This window comes from Podarcis cretensis, assembly GCF_951804945.1.
Source record: "Podarcis cretensis genome assembly, chromosome: 17".
NCBI classification, from domain to species: Eukaryota; Metazoa; Chordata; class Lepidosauria; order Squamata; family Lacertidae; genus Podarcis; species Podarcis cretensis.
In genome coordinates, this window is record NC_137187.1 from 28,653,727 (window position 1) to 28,676,715 (window position 22,989).

The 22,989-nt window shown below is 44.8% G+C and overlaps 1 protein-coding gene across 3 annotated transcripts in view; it reads left to right on the forward strand.

The window, feature by feature from the left end:
- FOCAD (focadhesin) overlaps positions 1 to 22,989 on the forward strand; it is a 128,256-nt gene that overhangs the window by 43,303 nt on the left and 61,964 nt on the right. For all 3 annotated transcript variants that reach the window (XM_079959109.1, XM_079959108.1, XM_079959107.1), the window contains exons 12-15: positions 1,315 to 1,419; positions 3,138 to 3,239; positions 6,708 to 6,838; positions 9,772 to 9,898. In XM_079959109.1, coding sequence (XP_079815235.1) covers positions 1,315 to 1,419; positions 3,138 to 3,239; positions 6,708 to 6,838; positions 9,772 to 9,898 — 465 coding nt within the window. The remainder of the gene's footprint in view (positions 1 to 1,314; positions 1,420 to 3,137; positions 3,240 to 6,707; positions 6,839 to 9,771; positions 9,899 to 22,989) is intronic.

A 22,989-nucleotide genomic window follows, 5' to 3' on the forward strand; every position in this document is an offset into this window, starting at 1 on the left:
CTGTATAGATATCCAAATTAGTACAGAAGGTGGCCTATTTTCAAAACAAGATTACTGTATTTTTCGCCCTATAGGATGCACTTTTTCCCCTCCAAAAATGAAGGGGAAATGTGTGCGCGTCCTATGGGGCGAATGCAGGCTTTCGCTGAAGCCTGGAGAGCGAGAGGGGTCGGTGCGCATCAACCCCTCTCGCTGTCCAGGCTTCAGGAAGTTCTCCACAAGCCCGCGCCTGGGGCGCACTGAGCTCAGTGCGCCCAGGCTTCAAGCTTTGCGCAGCTTTCCGCAAGCCGTGGGGCTTCCCCCGTGTTTCCCCTGCCCCAGCTTGGGGGGGGGGAATAATTTTTTTTTATTCCCCCCCCCCCAAAAAAAAACTAGGTGCGCGTTATGGGCCGGTGCGTCCTATGGGGTGAAAAATACGGTATATAGCAATGCTGAATTTATTTGCAACCAACTCTAAAAATACAGTATTTTGGTACAATGGCAGCAAGCAGCATTGGATTTAGTGTGAATTGAGCAAAATCTGCTTCTGTTCATCCTTTGCTGCCTCCTTGTCCCTTTTTTCCTTTATCTTTTTCAAACTGTAGATTGTAAACATCCTTGGGGCAGGGACCTTTCTTCAGTCATGTTGTAAAGCCCAATGTTCAGTGGCAGCCAATCATCATGAAGCCGCAAGGCTGACTGTGATGTCCTTTCTCATAACAAACAGGAACTTTTGGGTGCTTTCAGAATTTATTTACTTTCCATGCGTGCACAGGAACTGGCAAAACTTCCTTAACATTTCAGAAAGGTTCAGAACCTGTTTGAGTTAATGGTCCTTGAAGGAATTTAATTCAGTATCTGTATGCCCACCGGCCAATAAGTAAGGGTTTTGGTTTGAATTTGTTCTTTGGTTTTGAGCCAGCTCAAACGTCCAAACTTGGGATCACTAAGTCAGTTCTAAAGTTACAGTAATTGGAGGTAACTGGGGAGCAGGGGAACCCTCCCCGAATAACAAAACTCAGGACAGAGCTTCACTCTGGAAGCAAATAATAAAACTGAGATGGAAATCTTTGCAATACTCTGCTGGAAGGTGAAGGAACGGAATTATAAAAAAAAAAAGAACCTTGGAAACAAACGTCTGTACAATTCGCATACCACTGAATTTTGTTGTGTTCCAGAAAAATATATTTCTGTGTTAGTATTTTTGTTTCTGTTTGTAACTAATCGTTTTCTGAAGACTTGGAGAACTGCTCAAAATGGTGGTGATGTTTATCATTGTTGTCCACACACAGAAGCATAGCAACCCATTTTTTTTATGGGTGTTATTTATTTTAGGTGCCAAATCTGATTCCCGTCCTGATGTTTAAGTTGGGGACGCCGCTGGACCCCACTCTGTGCCAGGAAATCTTGTATACTTTGCCTGCTTTGGGTGTTCATAAGGTCAGTACGAAATTTTTACTTTTCTCTGCTGGAAAAGGCATTTTTGCTTCTCTTTTAATTTTGGAATAAAATGTCAAGGGCAACGAAAGCACCTTGGTAGAATGTCATTAACCATCATTTAAATGGGTATCATCTTGTTCCAACAAAATGCTTTATCTTCCCTAGAGGAATCCATATGGAATATGTTACTTGCCTGGAGGCGGTTGGAGGATGGATGGTGGCTAACAGATTGAGGTTGAATCCTTACAAGACAGAAGTACTGTTCTTGGGGGACAGGGGGCAGGCTGGTGTGGGGGATTCCCTGGTCCTGAATGGGGCAACTGTGCCCCTGAAGGACCAGGTGCTCAGCCTGGGAGTCATTTTGGCATTTTGGACTCACAGCTGTCCATGGAGATGCAGGTCAATTCTGTGTCCAGGGCAGCTGTCTCCCAGCTCCATCTGGTACGCAGAATGAGACCCTACCGGCCTGCAGACTGTCTCGCAGAGTGGTGCATGCTCTGGTTATCTCCCACTTGGATTACTGCAATGCGCTCTCCATGGGGATACCTTTGAAGGTGACTTGGAAACTGCAATTAATCAAGAATGCAGCAGCTAGACTGATGACTGGGAGTGGCTGCCAAGACCACATAACACCGGTCTTGAAAGACCTACACTGGCTCCCAGTATGTTTCCGGGCACAATTCAAAGTGTTGGTGCTGACCTTGAAAGCCCTAAACAGCCTCGAGCGTCTCCACCCCCATTGTTCAGCCTGGACACTGAGGTCCAGCTCCAAGGGCCTTCTGGCAGTTCCCTCCCTGCAAGAAGTGAGGTTACAGGGAACCAGGCAGAGGGCCTTCTCCATAGTGGTGCTTGCCCTGTGGAATGCCCTCCCACAGATGTCAAGGCAATAAACAACTATTTTATTTTTAAAAGACAACTGAAGGCGGCCCTGTTTAGGGAAGTTTTTAATGTCTGATGCTGTATTGTTTTTAATATTCGGTTGGAAGCTGCCCAGAGTTGCTGGGGAAACCCAACCAGATGGGTGGGGTATAAACAATTTATTATTATTATTATTATTATTATTATTATTATTATTATTATTATTACTACTACTACTACTTTAGTCCCTCATTCAGGCTATGGGTGGTTGCCAAAGATGTAGATCTACATAGCCTGAATGCCTTGTAGCCAGGAACATTCGGATTGCAACAAATCGAAGCTCAGAAATAATATCTCTAATTGTAGGAAACAGAAGTAGCCCATAGCACTATATACTATGGGTGTAGCTCAGGTTACACTGTAGGAAATGTAAATATGCCTTCAGTGGAATAAAGATCTTTAAAAAGATTATCTCCCAAGGTTTCCAGAGAGGTGATTTATTTACAGTCAGGTGTGTTGACTGAATAGGCCTGCATGCTCCCCCCACCCCAAAATAGCAGATTAAAAGATTAGTCATTAACCCAGTGACAACACAGAACTGTTGCCAAAGCCTCACCTCAGCACCTTCTCTGGCACCTAACATTTCCTCTTCTGCCTCCTGCACTGCTATCATGATGCTAAATGGTGCTACTGTCAAGGTGAAAAAGTTGCCGTCTGGATGTAGCCCTAGATGCTTGGCATGCAGAACTGATCGGCGCTTTTGTATCTGCTGCAAAATTAATCTCTCCAGACATATTCTGCATTGTAAATGAATGTAGGGAAAGTTCTGTTTTTACAAATGAGCAAACGATCTCTTTCAGGTCTGCGTGGCTCAGATTTTACGCGCCCTACAGGTGTTGGGAAACACGCCAGAGCTTCGAGCTGTTGCATTACGCCTGATGACATCTTTATGGGAGAAGCAGGTTGTCAAAAGGATGGAAAGCAATTAATCTATGTCTCGAAAAATCACATTTTGGGAGAATAATTGATCATGCTGTTGCCTCTCGCTTAACAATGGCTGCTAGGAACGTTGTTGAGAGTGGCTGGGGCAAACCTGCCAGATGGGTGGGGTATACATAATAAAGTTGTTGTTGTTGTTGTTGTTGTTGTGAGCTAATCCTTCAGGCCACTCTAGGAGGGGAGTATGCAGAATACCGTATTTTTCGCTCTATAACACGCACCCGACCATAACACGCACGTAGTTTTTAGAGGAGGAAAATCCGTAGGCATGCCACCCGTAGGCATTCCCTCCATAACACGCACAGACATTTCCCCTTACTTTCTAGGAGGAAAAAAGTGAGTGTTATGGTGCAAAAAATACAGTAATTCATTCTTGGAAGCTTTTACAATACAGTCATACCTCGGAGGTCTAACAAAATTCATTCTGGAAGTCCATTCAACTTCCAAAATGTTCAGAAACCAAGACGCGGCTTCCGATTGGCTGCAGGAAGCTCCAGCAGCCAATCGGAAGCCACGTTGGATGTTCGGGTTTCAAGGAACATTCGCAAACCGGAACAATGATTTCCAGGTTTGCGGCATTGGGGAGCCAAAACGTTCGAGTCGCAAGGTGTTTGTCAAGCAAGGCACGACTGTACTGTTATTGTATGTGTACTGAGATACTGCAGAATTTTTTAATGAATGAATCTTTTTTTAAAAAGCAGAAACCAATTTTTCATTGAATTACCAATGCCAGAACCCAGTATTCTTGGAGTTCTACTGTGTACGTGGTTAGCAGGATGTTGCTTCATTCTCCCTTGCATATCTTGGGGTTGCCGTATTTCAAAAAGTAAAAGCCAGGATACCACAAAAGTTGTTTAGCTTTTTAGGAAGCCCCCAAAATTGTTGAGCTCTTGTCAGATGCTGGTGTGGTTGCTCGAGAGTAAACAGGCAAGACCTGTCTTTTCCAGGCTTTACTCTTGGTGCAAACTATTTACAGTGAAGAGCATCGTAAGTTCATGTCTGGCTCAGTCACTAGCAGAATCCGGGAGTGGTTGGTTTTTTTACCTCCCCCATCATAAAAGTCGCATCACCCCCAGACTTTTCCGTCCCTCCCTGCGCCGAAACCTACTGCGCAGAATGGGCGCTGGCAGGGGCGTGCGTCCCGCCCCTCCGGTTTGCTCAGGCTCGGTGTTGAGGCTCACCCTAGCATCCCCTGGTCCCTGCACCTCTTCTCCACTGGAGGTGAGGCTTTCCTCCTCGCCGGAAGAGGAACTGCTTCACAAGATTTTTGGAGGCTCACTATAACACAACTGCCCTTCCATCTCTCGCCTCTGAGCTGATGGCAGTTCCCTAACAGCTTTGTTTAGGGAAACCCGAAACTTAAGGGTGTGGTAAGGTAAAAGTAAAGGGACCCCTTACCATTAGGTCCAGTCGTGGCCGACTCTGGGGTTGCAGCGCTCATCTCGCTTTACTGGCCGAGGGAGCCAGTGTACAGCTTCCGGGTCATGTGGCCAGCATGACTAAGCCGCATCTGGCGAACCAGAGCAGCACACGGAAATGCCGTTTACCTTCCCGTTGGAGCGGTACCTATTTATCTACTTGCAGTTTGAGGTGCTTTCGAACTGCTAGGTTGGCAGGAGCAGGGACCGAGCAACGGGAGCTCACCCCGTCGTGGGGATTCGAACCGCCGACCTTCTGATCGGCAAGTCCTAGGCTCTGTGGTTTAACCCACAGCGCCACCCGGGAAACACGAAACTTAAGTGTATGGTACCATTCATAATTCTGGAGAGAACAGGGAGAGCCCTTTCCTTTCCCAGTTCTCTGCATGACCTGCACCCCAACTGTGTGCTGCACTGGAGCAACTATTTGCAGAGCTGATTCGCAGTAAATATATCTAGAGGTAAAATATCTGGTATATATTGCTATTCTTTAGCTGCCATTACATTTGTGGTCCCTTCCAACTCTACTGCCCTATGAGTCTATAATAACAAGATTCCTGCCTTTGCAGGGCGTTGGACTAGATGATCCTCGTAGTCGCTTCCAACTCTACAATTCTATGATTATGTGGACAGAAACAGAAATAGTGACTCTCACAACTGCCCTGTAAATTAAGTCAATGTTGTCATCACTCATATTGCAGATGGGCAGAAAATAATAACCCGGCAACAGGCTATCAAACTGGGGATTCCAACCCATTGGCCTAGACCGGACATGTTCAACCGGTCGACCGCGATCGGCAGGTAGATCCACGGGTGATCCTAGTCGATCTCGGGATTAAATGAAGTGGGCAAGGAATGTCGCTGCTCCCTGCCTGTTGGTGCTGACCTTGAAAGCCCTAAACGGCCTGGGCCCAGTAGACCGGAAGGAGCATCTCCACCCCAATCATTCAGCCTGGACACTGAGGTGCGCTAGGCAGCAAGTGTCTGCGTAGGTCAGGCTGATTTCCAAAAACTCTGGGCAATCTCCCCCCGCTTCCAGTTAGCTGCCACCTTCCACCCACCCACCCACCCCACACACGCTCCTCCTCCCTCCTCCCTCCAATGACAATGCCATAATTTTTTTACTGGGAGTAGATCACAGTCTCTTGGGAGTTTGACGCACCTGGCCTAGACAATACTGACCTATCTCGGGTTGTAGGGATTAATATACCAGTATACCTGAAGGAGCATCTCCACCCCCATCGTTCTGCCCGGACACTGAGGTCCAGCTCTGAGGGCCTTCTGGTGGTTCCCTCCCTGCAAGAAGCCAAGTTACAGGGCACTAGGCAGAGGGCCTTCTCGGTGGTGGCGCCTGCCCTGTGGAACACCCTCCCACCAGATGTCAAAGAGAAGAACAATTACCAGATTTTTAGAAGACATCTGAAGGCAGCCCTCTTTAGGGAAGCTTTTAATGTTTAACAGACTTATTTTAATACTTTGTTGGAAGCTGCCCAGAGTGGCTGGAGAAACCCAGCCGGATGGGTGGGATATAAATAATAAATTATTATTATTATTAGTAATGAAATACTGCTTGTGACATCACTGGCAGAGGAAGAGGGGACAGGGGGAGCGCACTGCCCCCCGCCCCACGATTCCAGTTGAGTGCCATCGCTGCTGGGCCCCCCATGCTGGGCGTCATGCCCTTGTAGGCGGCATGCCACGCCCCCAGGACGTGCGCCACGCCCCCGCCTGCTCTCCCCCCCCCCGGTGCCGGAGCATGAAGCTCTGCCACTGTGTGACATGCTTTCAACACTTTACGACTGTAGTTCTGTGAACACTTGCTGTAAGTTCTATGTTTGCTTAAGTTGCAGTATATTAACTACAGATGTACATGAAACCGCATCTTAATAGGCTTTGCAGCAGGGGGCACGGCACTTTGCAATGTAAATGACTTTAGGGAGCTGCGTAAAATAGAATGTTATCCTGGTAAATTTAAATTGCTAAACCTTTCCCCTTCCATCAAATTATTTTTAGGATCGTGTTTACCCAGAACTGCAGCGATTCATGGCGATGTCGGATATGGCTTCCTTATCCGTTGGAAAAGATACTCAGTGGGAGAAGGTGATTGCCAAAGCTGCTTCTATCAGAGACATATGCAAGCAAAGGTAAGCAACGGAATCATCCCCAAAAGTGGTTGTTTGGGATTAAGTTTGTCCAGAACTGCAGAGATTTATGTGCTTCATTGGATTCTTGATGCTGTACCTGGGGGATCTCTCCCCATTCCAGTTACATTTTCTGGAGGGCAAGATTGACTGCTGGAAAAACAGGGTAGTTTTTAGAAAGAGAAGATGAAATTATTACAGTGGTACCTCGGGTTACATATGCTTCAGGTTACATATGCTTCAGGTTACAGACTCCGCTAACCCAGAAATAGTGCTTCAGGTTAAGAACTTTGCTTCAGGATGAGAACAGAAATCGTGCTTTGGCGGTGTGGCGGCAGCAGGAGGCCCCATTAGCTAAAGTGGTGCTTCAGGTTAAGAACAGTTTCAGGTTAAGTACGGACCTCCGGAACAAATTAAGTACTTAACCCGAGGTACCACTGTACTTGTTTGCATTTGGTCCAACAATGGATTCAGGTTCACAGTTTGGGATTTAAGCCATTAATCCGTTGTTCAATTCAACTTTGCAAGACTATCGTATTTTTTTGCTCTAGAAGACTTACTTTTTCCCTCCTAAAAAGTAAGGGGAAATGTGTGTGTGTCTTATGGAGCGAATGCAGGCTGCGCAGCTATCCCAGAAGCCAGAACAGCAAGAGGGATCGCTGCTTTCACTGCGCAGCGATCCCTCTTGTTGTTCTAGCTTCTGAGATTCAGAATATATTTTTTATTGTTTTCCTCCTCCAAAAACTAGGTGTGTCTTATGGTCTGGTGCGTCTTATAGAGTGAAAAATATGGTATATAGATCAGGCACGTTCAACTTCCAAGAGACAGCGATCTATATCCACTATAAATAAACTGGCAATGATCTACCCATTGGATTGACCAGGGGCGGGGTGATCAATCACAATCCTGCGATCAGCAATGATCTACCACAGACACCCTGCGATCAACTGGTAGACATGCCTGATATAGATCATTAGATAGAAGCAACCATTTGAGCCTATAGTTACACTTTTAGGCACAGTAGATTAGAAAAAGTAACGCTGACCAAGTTCCATAAAATAGCAGGAAATATATTAATACTTAATTGTTAAAAATTGGAATAAAAAACATTTATCGCTGGAGGAATGGAAAAGAAAGATACGGACCCACGCTTCTGAGCCACTATGGATTGTCTGTGCTTAAGCCGCTGAGCCCTTGTCATGTGCTGAAGGACAAAGGGGTGCACAGTATCAACCTCTGTGATTGACAGGCTTTGTGCAGCTTTTGGACTGGCTAGACATTCTTTATTAGGAGTCTAGGCTTCTGACTTTGTTTTGTCCAAAGAGCAGGACCAACTTTAGCACTCCAGTTGCCACCAACACCCACGACATGCCAGTGTTCCTGGTTTTTGTTATAGCATCTGGTTTGAAAAGTTATGCCAGCAGCCAACCAAAGGAGGGAAAGTTGTACGACTCTGTGTCAGAGAACATGGGTATATACCTCTGTACCTTATTGCTTGAAGGCGATTCATTGTACCACATCCAGGATCTTGGCAAAGTCTCTTCAACTCTATTTCCAACCATCCTGGACACAGGCCTTTTAAATTGACCCAAGCTGTTTCGGGAGACGGTATTTGGCTAAGAAGTGGAATGATTACGGCGATAATGATATCCCTATCTGATTAAGAAGTTGCCATGTACTACTATGGATAAATCAGCAATTGCTATGAGATGCGCTCAGATCAAATACAGTGGTACCTTGGTTCTCAAACTTAATCCATTCCGGAAGTCCGTTCCAAAACCAAAGCGTTCCAAAACCAAGGCACACTTTCCCATAGAAAGGAATGCAAAATGGATTAATCCGTTCCAAACTTTTAAAAACAACCCCTAAAACAGCAATTTAACATGAATTTTACTATCTAACAAGACCACTGAGCTATAAAATGAAAGTAACAATCAATGTTCTGTACTATAAAATAAATAAGACAGTATTGTAGATGACAAAAATTAAAATTAATTTTTTTTCTTACCTGCGCTGGTGATAGTCATTGTTTGGATGGGGAGCTTTTATCCATTTCTGCAGTCACACAATCAATCAACCAATGAACCATAAAACGAAAAACAAGCCACAGTCACAAAAATGAAAAAGCCACACAAACAAAAATGCAAAAAATAGCAAAAACAAAAGACCAAATATCACCTCACAACACTGCAATCAAAACAGAAGGCTTTAATTACGATGAGGACTCAAATGAGTGGCGCAAGGGCAGAAGCGGGAGGAAAAACACCTTAATTACTATGCGGAAGCTCAGGCGCATGTTCGGCTTCTGAGGCAAAGTTCGAAAACCGGAACACCTACTTCCAGGTTTGCAGCATTCGAGTTCTGAGTTGTTCGGGAACTAAGCTGTTCGAAAACCGAGGTACCATAGTATCTGACTGTTTGCTTTCTCTCTTTATGGAGAAAGGAAATATATTCAGTTTGGAGAACTTTGGGACGCGGGTGGCGCTGTGGGTTAGGGTTAGAGTGCTCTGATGGTGTTTCCTGCTTGGCAGGGGGTTGGACTCGATGGCCCTTGTGGTCTCTTCCAACTCTATGATTCTATGATTCTAAACCATAGAGCCTAGGGCTTGCCGATCAGAAGGTCAGCGGTTCGAATCCCTGTGACAGGGTGAGCTCCCGTTGCTCGGTCCCTGCTCCTGCCAACCTAGCAGTTCGAAAGCACGTCAAAGTGCAAGTAGATAAATAGGTACCACTCTGGTGGGAAGGTAAACAGCATTTCTGTGTGCTGCTCTGGTTCGCCAGAAGCGGCTTAGTCATGCTGGCCACATGACCCGGCCAGTAAAGCAAGATGAGTGCCGCAACCCCAGAGTCGGTCACAACTGGACCTAATGGTCAGGGGTCCCTTTACCTTTATGGAATATTCTGTAACTACCAAAGTAATTCTTGCATTTGATTAGGCCTTACCAACATGGAGCGGATATGTTGGCTGCAATTTCCCAGGTGCTGAATGAATGCACGAAGCCTGACCAAGCCACTCCGGCTGTCCTCGTGCTGCAAGGTCTCCATGCCCTTTGTCAGGCAGAGGTAAGCTTTCCAGAGCTCCGCAGATTGTCCTTTCTCCTTCGCTTCGCCTGTTTTGTTCACCTTGGCTTTCGAGGAGCTGCCCTTGGGATAGAATACCATATTCCCTTCTGGTTAAAAAATAAGCCTCTCTGTTTTCCTCATTCATTAGTCATCCGCAGAGGCATACAATGTGGCCGTTTTACTTCTCCAGATAATAAGCTGCACTGAGACCTGCCAACGACGTGATTGTCATTTTATGACTAATTTATAGATCTCAGAGGAAGCAAAATTCCTCCCAAAGCAGCATATTCCCTCCCTCCATTCTCTGTACAAGGTAAACACAAAGTTCTTTTCAGGATGTCTGTTGCAGAGATATGTCCTGTTGCTTATGATCTCAATATTGTTTTTGTTGTTATCTGTACTTACAGGCCACTTTTTCTTCTTCTTCTTCTTATCTACCTGGAATGTCTTATCTTTGAGGCCAAGATTTTTTTGGGGGATAACAGCTGTTATCTTCATAGCTGCAGCTCTTGCCTCTGTCCTCAGTGTGCATGGTTTGCAAAGCCGACTTTGATATGTCCATGATGGATGCAGCCTTCCAAATTAAGGCATCAGAACACACTGCCCAAAATAGCAGGACTTGTTTTGGCACAACAATTTTTTTTTTTTTATCTTCCTGTCTCTCTTGAAATAAATTGGTCACATTTAAAACATTTGAAGCTTAGGTGTTGTTTTTTTAAAACACCTGAATTAAGAACAACCCTTTGGTTCTATTTGGATACCCCTAAATCCTGTGATTGAAACTGTAATTCTCTGCAGACGAAGGGTGGAACCCAATGCTTGACCCCCTGCAGGTGAAAGTAATTTGGCAACAAATCGGGGAAAGGGGACAATTTTGGGCAATTTCCCTTCCTCTAGGTTTCTGCATCCCCTCCCCACCCCCCAAATCTGCTCTGGGGGTTCTTCCAACCCTCCAGAGTGTATTGGGCGGAAGCACACATGGGTAAGGGGAATTGCAAAAGAAAATGGCACCCCCTTTCTTTTTGCTGACTGTTTCCTTTGCAAACCACCCACAGGCTTTTTAAGAATACATTTGAATGACTTGCGTCCTACTTGTGGAAACGTCCTTAAGATGTGCTTTATGTCTATAATGATTCTGCTCCCATCTTAACATTCAAGGCACATGGATGACTCATTTGTATGTTGGGCTCTTCCACACACCCAGTCCAGCAGGTGGCTTAGACTGTCAGCTTCTACCTCCATTGCCTCAGTGTCACCCTTGTAGAACTCACCAGGCAAGTGGATGAGGCCCAAACTATAATTAGTTAGCTTCACGTCCTTCTGCCCTACCAGCCTCAATGGGGACCAACCAACAGGGCTTTATGGTGAGGTGCCATGACAGCCAGGACCCTATGGTAACTGTTTCTCTTCATGATCCAACTGGAATTCAACCTGGGGAGGTCAGAAGGTGTTGGGGACACTGGGACCTTTAAAGCCCTAAATGGCTTTGGGCCTGTATATCAGAACGAGCATTTTCACATCCATCGTTCGGCCTGGACCCTGAGGTCCAGCTCCGAGGGCCTTCTGGTGGTTCCCTCCCTGCGAGAAGTGAGGTTACAGGGAACCAGGCAGAGGGCCTTCTTGGTGGTGGCGCCCGCCCTGTGGAACACCCTCCCTTCAGATGTCAAGGAGATAAAGGACGACACAACTTTTATAAGATATCTGAAGGCAGCCCTGTACAGTGGATGCTCGGGTTGCGAACGTGATATGTGTAGGATGCACGTTCACAACCCACAGTGGCGCGTCTGTGCACACGCAGGTTGTGATTCGGTGCTTATGCGCAAAGCGTGATTTAGCACTTCTGTCCATTCGCGACCACCGAAACCCGGAAGTAACCCGTTCCTGTACTTCCGGGTTTCAGCGGTCCGTAACCCGAAAAAATGCAACCTGAATCGTCTGTAACCCGAGGTATGACTGTACAGGGAAGTTTTTTATGTTTGAGGTTTTACTGAGTTTTTAATATTTTGTTGGGAGCCGGCCAGCGTGTCGGGGCAACTCAGTCAGGTGGGCAGAACAACAACAACAGCAACAACGATGATGATGCTATTGTTGTTGTTGTGGTCAGAGGCACTGCCTTAGGTGGCCAGTTCTGACACTGTAAAAAAACCAAAGAACAAAAGATGAGGGACTGGATTAAGGCAAGGTTGGTGATAACTATGGGATAGTCACTGGGTGGCTCATGCACTCCTCAAGGAGAGAAGGGTGCTCAGGACCCACAGCACCTCCCAGTCCTAAAAGGCACTGTTGTTTGAGACCCTAGTGTTTGAGGATGAAGGAACTGATGACACAGAAGAAATGTGACTCCCTGCTATCCTTGATCTAGATCAGTGTTTTGCAAACTTGGGTCTGCAACTGCTTTTGGACTACATTTCCCAGCATCCTTGACCACCGGCCCTGCTAGCTAGGGATGATGGGAGTTGTAGTTCAAAAAAAGGCTGGAGACCCAAGTTTGCAAAACGCTGATCTAGATGGTGATTGGGGGTGGGGGGGAGAGATACTTGCATGTATAAGAAGTATGCTAAAAACCAAGACATCATTGTTTTAATTTTCAAGTTTCTTATAATCAACGAAGTGTTGCAGCTGAGATGCTGAAGCTAAAATCATAAAAGGATGCCGTGGTGTTTTATAAACACTTTCCAGATCTCTGCGAGGGAAGGTACACTGGAAGAGTTGCCTCTTTGGAGCTTTTTTGAGAACATTCGTAGCACAAGATCTAAAAAGCAAACTCATAGAATAACTTTCAGCTTGAGTTAACTATAATGGTTGTCCTATATTAGAATATAATGGATTACATGAAGTGGGAAACACAGCAGATGAATTACTCATGTTGCTCCCGAGTCCTGGGCTTGCTTTGGGGTGATTTATGAAGACGGCTAAATCTTTTTGTGCTTTTGTATAATGGAGCCTTTTAATGAGACTTACAGTGCTCACTGGCTTGCATGTCAGGCCTGGATATTATACGCCGCAGCTCTAGCCAAGACCACATCTACTAATTCTTGGCAAATCTTTTGTTTTCGCCCCTGCCCCCAGCAAAATTCAACAGAAGCCAGCATACTTTCTGTGAGCCTATGCATCCTGCCTCATAATAGATTTCATGTGTGAAATGCGTCAGGCAAGCCAAGTAAGATTCAAAGATGAAAAGACTCAGCATAGTTTGGAAGGAGTTTTGTTTTGTTTCTGCTCCGTCCGTTTCTCTCTGGAAGCAATTCTGTGCCGTATACTCCCTGATTCCACATTTATTAGGCTTTGAGTAAAGAGAGAGAACTTGTGGAGCAGAATAGCACAGGGGAAATTATGAAGATGACAAATTATGCCGGTTAGTGAATTTGACAACTAAAAGAAAACGGTTCCTTGGGCATTCTTAAAATAACTTGGCTATTAAAACTGAAGTGCTGTGTTTTTTCTGCGTACAAAAGCAGACATGCAGCTGTTTCTCCCCCCTTTTCTTGAAAATATTTCCTCTGGGGATTTACAATGCAGCCTTGCAAGATTTTATATTCCTTTATGCTTCCGAGTATGGGACCCGGGTGGCTCTGTGGGTTAAACCACAGAGCCTAGGACTTGCCGATCAGAAGGTCAGCGGTTTGAATCCCCGTGACGGGGTGAGCTCCTGTTGTTCAGTCCCAGCTCCTGCCAACCTAGCAGTTCGAAAGCACCTCAAACTGCAAGTAGATAAATAGGTACCACTCCAACGGGAAGGTAAACGGCATTTCCGTGTGCTGCTCTGGTTCGCCAGAAGTGGCTTAGTCATGCTGGCCACATGACCCGGAAGCTGTACGCCGGCTCCCTCGGCCAATAAAGCGAGATGAGCGCCGCAACTCCAGAGTCGGTCACGACTGGACCTAATGGTCAGGGGTCCCTTTACCTTTACCTATGCTTCCAAGTAGGATTGGCTGTGCCGTTTAAGGAGGGTAGCAGCCTTGCGCCATGTTCTTCAGGAACCCCAATATTTCTGATTATTATGAAGCATGCAAAATGTCCACATCATTTGCTCCGTAAAGTTGGCATTTGAACTTGCTGTGAATCTTTCCCCCTGATATTGATGTGTCTTTTTTCCCTTTCCTCCCCCAAAGTGAAGCTGAACTGGAAGCCTTGCTTTACAGCTATTTGGTTCCTCCAACTTCAGAATGCAATTGCGTCCTGAAAATTGAATGCATGCAGTTGCAAACTGCATGGGCAGTTATTGCATACTTCCAGGAATACAGATCTCTCTGCTGAGACTGTTTGCCCCTCTGTTTCAATCTTCTTACAGTAGATCTTCTTGCAAAGAAAGGAGCTGGAGTTGCACTCTTTGCACAGCATCAAAGCCTTTCTCCCTTTTTAGCTGCTCCCACTGAACAGCTGATAGGCCAGAGGGGATGCAAAGGGCTGGATAAAATCTGGCAGGCAGTATATGACCTGTGTGTGCTACTGGCATTTGTTGTTTAGTCGTTTAGTCGTGTCCGACTCTTTGTGACCCCAAGGACCAGAGCACGCCAGGCACTCCTGTCTTCCACTGCCTCCCGCAGTTTGGTCAAACTCATGTTCGTAGCTTTGAGAACACTGTCCAACCATCTCGTCCTCCGTCATCCCCTTCTCCTTGTGCCCTCCATCCTTCCCAACACCAGGATCTTTTCCAGGGAGTCTTCTCTTCTCATGAGGTGGCCAAAGTATTGGACCCTCAGCTTCAGGAGCTGTCCTTCCATTGAGCACTCAGGGCTGATTTCCTTCAGAATGGAGAGGCTGGATCTTCTTGCAGTCCATGGGACTCTCAAGAGTCTCCTCCAGCACCATAATTCAAAAGCATCAATTCTTTGGCGATCAGCCTTCTTTATGGTCCAGCTCTCACTTCCATACATCACTACTGGTAAAACCATGGCTTTAACTAAACAGACCTTTGTTGGCAAGGTGATGTCTTTGCTTTTTAAGATGCTATCTAGGTTTGTCATAGCTTTTCTCCCAAGAAGCAGACATCTTTTAATTTTGTGACTGCTATCACCGCTACTGGCATAGCCCATCCTAATAAGCTTAAGAACGGAGAATGAAGCTGTTACCTGTGTAAAAGTCAGTGGAAGTCACAGGCCACAACTGTTGGAAGTTGGCTACAGATCAAAGTTGTGACTGATACCTGGCATCTATCAGATTCAGGCTTGGAACCTGGAAGGACAGAAGCTATTAGACAGAAGGCAGAATTTCTTTGTCCGATGCAGTAACCTTATTGGGATGCAGCAGGGTTTGCAGGACTGCAGCACAGCGTCAAGATGATGCTCTTGAACAGTAAAAATAAGGCCAGCTCTTTTTTTCTCCTGCTACCTGAGAAGAAGGTTCCTAGATCTTGCTTCTGGATCCCCCCCATTTGAAACGTCAGGTGCTTCGCAATCCTTCGCTTTCTGCATCCTTGCTAGATGAAAAAAGCCATTTTCGGCACCTCCAGATGAGCGTAAAGTTTGTGTAGCTGCAATGTATTGGAGGGAAATGGATTCAAAGCAAGTTCCATGATAGAACCAATAGTTAATTGCTCCTGGAAACAAACACTCCAGTGTTAGCACTGAGAATTTGACGCAACCAGTTTACCCTGGATAAAGTAAATAAATCTTCTAATGATTCATACCTCGAATCATGCGTGGAAGCGTTCAGAAGGAGACTGGCAATCACCCTGAGACTGGCGAAGTTAAAACCTTGTTAATCCTTAGAGATGGAAATGATCTATTCATCCCAAAACAGCAACAAAGGATGGGACAATGGGCACAGAGTTTAAAACAAACTTACAAAGAGGGCTTGCACCCCGAGCCTTTGAACACTGTCTGGAGTTACAAAGATGCTTTCTGATCAGCAACTGCTCTGTTGTGTCAAAGCTAATCGGTGTCCCCCCATATTGTGGAGCCAAAGCCCTTTCATCTTCCGCGGTTCCTAGAGGGTGTTGTGCTCTCGAATAACAGCAATATACAATTGAGCAATAACTATCGAGACTCGGGGCATTTCCTGGGGATTCATGACCGAGGGAAAGAGTTCACCGCAGGCCGTTTATCACAAGGCAGAATCGGCTGTTCCCCCGGAAATGCCCCATGCCAAGATCATTAGTGCTGTTATTACCTTTGCATTTGTTTACTTTTTCAAAAACTTAGGTTGAGAGGAAAGCATAATTTTGTTTCCCTGCGGTTTTCTTTGCAACGCTACAGGGTAGCCGGCTCTCAATGGAGCCGCCGCTGTGTTTCATTATTCCAGAGAATTCGTTTCTTGCAGAAGGAGCCAATCAGATGTCTGGAATTTTACTCTTGTTAAGGGTATAAAGATAATTTATTATGGAAATGCTCTCCAGTGTACTCGAGAGCCCCCAAGAAGCTAACTAGAATGGCCAGCTGTGTACAGTGATTTTTTTAAATCAAGTGTGGATTTTCACATTACATTCCAGCAATGTTGCACTTAAATCGGTGGGGGGTGGGGTGGGGAGAGACCATGTGCAAGGATGCTGTATTAAAAAAGTGGCCGTATTTTTCACGTTGCTGAGACTGCACTTTCGTTTCCAGTTTACGGAGTTTTTATTTGGGGCGTTTGTTAATGTAGGCATTGGAATACGAGACATGATGAGCCATCTCCTTGCAGGACGAAAGTGCCCGCAATTTGGCTGATGCAGAAGACCATTTAAAGTTTAAAAAGTAACAACAACAACAACAGTTTTATATTTTATATGCCACCCATTTGGCTGCGTTGCCCTCCAGATGGCTACCACTTTCTGCCCTGCAAAATCAAGCTGTGGCAGAGTTGGATGACGAAAGCCTGGCCAAGAACGCCAGTTACGAGAGTTTTGGGATTAATGCCACCCTAATCTAGATCAGTTTGCTGGTGGGCAGGATAGAAGGAGAGTCCTCTTTTGCCTGCTAGGAAGGAGCAAACGTGGGTAGAACAGCTCCAGTAGCAGTGAAGACATCACGACCAGTGCCAGATTTACGTATCAGCTAAACAAGCTCTAGCTTAGGTCCCCACTCTCTTGGGGGCTCCAAAAAAATTTAAAGGAAAAAAACCTGGATGTACATTTCCAAAATATAAGATAAAAAACAAATCAAATAAAATCTACCTACAGCAACCATGTTTTGTGTTGTGTAGGCTCCTCTGATGTGAGTCATGGGCCCCGCCTGCTAGCCTGCTCCCTAAAATATCACGGGTTTGCTCCTTTCTATATATAGGGTGCTTACATTCTGCATGGACTGGTTGCATGGCAACATACAGCATGCAGCTGCAGACTGCAGCGCAGCACAGTTGAATGTAGGTCAAACTGTTTTACCTGTTATCAAATATTAAAGAGTGCTTGTAGACTGATGATCAGGCAGCATAGACCAGGCATAGGCAAACTCAGCCCTCCAGATATTTTGGGACTACAACTCCCATCATCCCTAGCTAACAGGACCAGTGGCCAGGGATGATGGGAACTGGAGGGCCGAGTTTGCCTATGCCTGGCATAGACTAAGGGTATGAGTCTTATGCCTACTGATGGATTTCATGTAATACAATATTTATTTTGATCCCATTGTAAAATGACTTTAGAAAAAATATTCATCTTTATTATTTGGTAGGCCTATATTATGATTACTTTGATAAAATACATATTTTGTTATGTGCAAATGGCTTGAGATACCTATTAAGTCCATGAATTACCATATTTCAACTAGGGCCAGAGCCTTTTCAGCCCTGGCCCCGACTTGGTGGAACGCTCTGTCACTACAGACTAGGGCCTTGCGGGACTTGACATCTTTCTGCAGGGCCTGCAACACAGAGCTGTTCCGCCTGGCCTTTGGTTTGGACTCAGTCTTGATTTATCTGCTACTTTTTAAAATGAGGCTGCATTTTAAATTGCATTTTAACCTGTATTTTAAATTGAGTTTTTTTCTTTTCTTCCCTCCCCCTCTCTTTCCCCCCTATTATGTTTTTACTGTGATTTTATTGGTGTTAGCCGCCCTGAGCCCGGCTCTGGCCGGGAGGGCAGGGTATAAATAAAATTTATTATTATTATTATTATTATTATTATTATTATTCTAGCATATATTCAACACAAAAAAACAGCGACCATTTGTTGTTGACAAAGGACAGCTGGACATAGAAAGGACATTACCTAGAGTGGCTTAGGGCCTCATCGGACCTAAATCCAGCCCTGATCACTACAGTGGTGAAGCCGAGGGTGGAGGCAAACGCGACAGCAATATGGCTTCCATGGCCATGGCCCCTTCTTCTTTTCCTGTCACCACCACCAGCCAAGGCTGTTTCTCTGCTCCTTCTCCTTTGTGGCAGGAGGAGGAGGAGGAGGAGCCGACCACTGAAGCCTAGGACTTGCCGATCAGAAGGTCGGCGGTTCAAATCCCTGCGACGGGGTGAGCTCCCATTGTTCGGTCCCTGCTCCTGCCAACCTAGCAGTTCGAAAGCATGTCAAAGTGCAAGTGGATAAATTGGTCCCGCTCCAGCGGGAAGGTAAACGGCATTTCCGTGTGCTGCTCTGGTTCGCCAGAAGCGGTTTAGTCATGCTGGACACATGACCCGGAAGCTGTACGCTGGTTCCCTCGGCCAATAAAGCAAGATGAGCGCCGCAACCCCAGAGTCGGCCGCGACTGAACCTAATGGTCAGGGGTCCCTTTACCTTTAGCTTTAGCCCCATCCCAAAAAGTATTGTGGGGGCCCAAAAGGGCTCGGCCCCTAGGAGATGGCGCCGTTGGTCAGCAAAATTTGGAGGGCTACAGGTTAACTACTCTTGCTTTAAACATACAGTATTGTATTTCCTTGGGAAACTATATCATAAATGGGTCTGTTTGCCAGTGTCTTTGGTGTGTAGTGTAGTGTAGTGTAGTGGTCTAAACCACTGAGCCTCTTGAGCTTGCCGATCAGAAGGTTGGTGGTTCGAATCCCCGCAACGGGATGAGCTCCCGTTGCTCTGTCCCAGTTCCTGTCAACCTAGCAGTTCGAAAGCACACCAGTGCAAGTAGATAAAAAGGTACCTCTGCAGTGGGAAGGTAAATGGCATTTCCGTGCACTCTGGTTTCCGTCACGGTGTCCTGTTGCGCCAGAAGCGGTTTAGTCCTGCTGGCCACATGAACTGGAAAGCTGTCTGCAGACAAATGCCAGCTCCCTCAGCCTGAAAGTGAGATGAGCGTCGCAACCCCAGTCGCCTTTCACTGGACTTAACTGTCCAGGGTTCCTTTGCCTTTTTTACCTTTTTATCAATATATCAGCAAATCGTTAATTGTTACTTAATCACATGTTTTCCCCGAAAGAATTTTTTATTGCCAGTGATTGTGAGAGCAGAAAAGCCTTTAAAAAAAAAAAAATTAGTTCTAGATAATGCCAGTGATTTACTATGTCTCTGCTAAACTCCAAGGGCACTTAGCTTTGAAGACTAGGGAAGTCTTGACTCTTTCAGTTACAAACACGGGAAGCCAAGGTTCTGGTGAAGAAGCTTGGCTCGCTGGCTGCAAATCATTGTTGGCAAATGACCACCGCAGAGCTGGAAAGAATAACCGTGATAATGGGCTACCTTATCTTAGTGAATTCAAGTCTTGATTTAGCTTTCTGGTTTCCTTTTGTAAAGGACGTTAATCTTGGGGTAGTGTTTGAACTTGGAAAACATGAAGTCCCGAAATGTCGCTGTAACACCCATCTCGCAGTTAGTTAGAGGGACAAAGCCCGAGTTTAGAGCTGAGTTTGCGGTGATTTGAGCTAGAATAAAAGCAGCAAGCAGAGAGAGCCATGCCAGATCTCTGTCTGAATCCGAAACTGCAGTTATGGGAGAAACAAGGCTCTTTTGACGTGCTGGTGCTGTGAACCCCTTCATCGTGGGCTCAGTAGTAATAATAATAATAATAATAATAATAATAATAATAATAATAATTTATTTATACCCTGCCCATCTGGCTGGGTTTCCCCAGCCACTCTGGGCAGCTTTCAACAGAATATTAAAATACAATAATCTATTAAACATTAAAAGTTTCTCTTAAATTATCTATTGCTGCTGCATATTATGATTAATCTATTCCTCCTTTCCTCAACATTCTCAGCATCCCTTTTTCCATGCTAGTGTTTTAACATGTATACAATAAAAAAAAAATCTACAAACATTTCCCAATCCTCCTTGAAGGCTCTCTCTTCTTGTTCTCTCCTTTTGCTAGTTAAACTTCCTAATTCAGCATATTCCACCCATTTTAACTGCCACTCCTCTTTCATGGGTTCTGCACCCTCTCGCCATTTGGGGGCCTATAATTCTCTCGCTGCAGTCATTGCATACAGAAACAAGTTCCTTTGATTCTTTGGTACGTTAAATTCAGAGACCTTCTAAACCGTGTATTTGGTCTTGACATAAAATACATTAGCATCTGAGGCTTAACGTTCTAAAGTGTGCATTTTTTCAGGACAGCGGTCATAATATGGCTAGCCTGACCAGCTAATATGGCTAGCCTGACCAGCTTAATTTATTCCTAGTAAGGACATTTGGAAAATGCACATTACTTTTCCTTATTGATTTTTTATATCTTTCTCAACTATGGTATAAAGTCAGAGAATGTGAACATTTCATACAATCGACATTTGTCCCGTCCCCCCCACCCCCCCGTCACAGGGTAAATTGATCTATCATTTCTCCCGTTAATTTGTAAATGCATATTTATGATCCCTCTGAAACACTGGATATTTCTCTCTCTCTCTCTCTCTCTCTCTCTCTCTCTCTCTCTCGTCTGCAGATGAATTGTTCTCTCTAATTCTTGAGAATAGTATTCCTGAAAGTGGGGGTGGAGAAGTGTCATTTTCACTTAACATATAATCAGATTAAGTTTCAGTAGCTGTCATTATTAGTTACACTGGAATTGTATTCACGGATCTGCCTGTTCGTTAAAAGGATTTAACTCAATAGGCATTCCTGAAAGCTTTTTCTTTACAGTTTTTGAAATGGTCCCCTAAAGTGTTTTCACAACCTCTGAAGTGGCTGCTTAATTCGGCAATTACTTTTCTGATGCCCAGTATTCTGATTCTGTTTTTTTCCCTTTTTTACATATATATATAAAATATATGTGTGTGTGTGTATGTGTATATATATATATATATATATACACACACACACGTATATGTCTATACATACACACACACACACACACACACACACACACATATATATATATATATATAAAATTGCTACACTGAATTTCATCAAGCAATCCCCGTTATGGAATGAGCTTCACAGGGATGCTGTCAGTTCATTTCTCTGCATGAATAAATAGTTGATTCTTCCATTTGGCGAAGGCACATCTGCAGCTTTGCTCACAACGTTGTATACATTATGAAACTTTCTCCGGCATTGACTTCCTTGGTTTTCAATATAAAGCAGATGTGAGACTCGTAACATGGCCCCCTGGTAAATCTTGGCTTGACCTTTGACATGAGGACTTGCAACTGTTGAAGGAATTTATTTTCTGCGGCATTCTACTCATCATCCATCTAGGCACCCATTGCCGTTGCAATGTAGACTCGAACAATGCAGAGCAATAGCAGATAACTAATCCTGGCAGAATATAGAGCGATGTCTGAAAAGTTGAAGTTCTTGAAAGGAACTTTGTGCACTTATGTCAAAGATGGATCGCAGGGGAATCCATTGAAGTCTTCATTACAATGGTTTGCTCCCTACAGAGCTGGGGATCTTGGAAAACCAGGAGACACACTTATGGGAGAAAAGAAGGGAGAACTCAGCATTCATGTCTGTGATGCAAAACATTTGATTGTCAGATTCATTCATTCCTACTATGACCTTATGTGTGGTGGACTTAACTCGTTGCAGTGGATCGGTCTGGCAGCTCTGTAAACTTCCTTGTCTTCCTTGAAAGGTTCAGCTATTTGTGGCATGAATGGAAGATGGGATACAAGCAAGCCTATCTTCACTAGTTCTAATGTCTATAATTCTAAAATTAGCATTATTTCTACCATTACGAAGAGAAGGCATTGGTGCTTTAATTCCGGTAACAATATGAAACCTTCAAGAGCAAACATTAGCATGAGAGAGAGAGAGAGAGAAAGAAAGAAAGAAAGAAAGAGAAAGAGAGAAAGAGAGAAAGAGAGAGAGAGAGAGAGAGAGAGAGAGAGAAAGAAAGAAAGAAAGAAAGAAAGAAAGAAAGAATTGGGGAGAGAACTCTCAAAATGTTGAATTGGTCCTGAGTTAAAGTTCTTCATCCAAATGTCCACATTAAGCAAGGGAATTCAGTAATGTTGCTTAGATTATGTTAGCAGCTTAAGGGTCTCTTACTAAACAGTGATCATAAAACAAACAAGGCTTTGAGATCTATTTAGTTTTTGGAATTCACTGTTTTATGCCACATTGTTCCAAAAGACCGAGTTACAAGGCATATTGCATCTGATGAAGGAGATCTTAGCCCCTGGAAGCTTTGTAATAAATTTGTGAGTCTTCTAAAGTAGCACAATGTAGGTTGGGTGGTCCTTGCCTGTGGAGTTTTCCTGCTCTAGATTCACAGCCTTCAGCTTTCGGAAGGTCTTCTGCTCCCTTATGCCTGACTCTGCCTCCCAAGACACCTGTGTGATGATGCTCCCTGTTTCAAAACCTTCAAATCCCTCCTAAAAGCTCTCCTTCCTATAAATCCTTGGCCCCATGGCCTGCTGTAATCTAGTATAAATTCGACATATTCCCCCCTGTTTACCTCTTTGTCCAACTCTCACCTCTTCTTCTCTTGCGTCCAAGTGTAGATTGTATGGGGCAAGATCCTATTGTCTTGCACTTTGTAAAGCTTCATGCACATTGATAGCCCTATATAACTTAATATACCTTTTAACAGGTTGAACACGGTTGATAGCTCCTTCATGTGAAGGAAGTACCATGCAATTTACTGGATAGCAGCTCCACTTTGTGTGAAGTGGTCTGTATGCAGAGTTTTGAGCGTTGCACAGTGCCCTTCGTAACGTGGAAGAAAAAGAGTTTGTTTTTTATTGTTTATGGTCTATTCAAGTCCTGAAGGGTTCCTTGAAGAGACAAACATTCACATGTACTTAATCCTCATCCTCCCCACACTTCTCCCCCTTTGCCCATTCCATAATTCTGG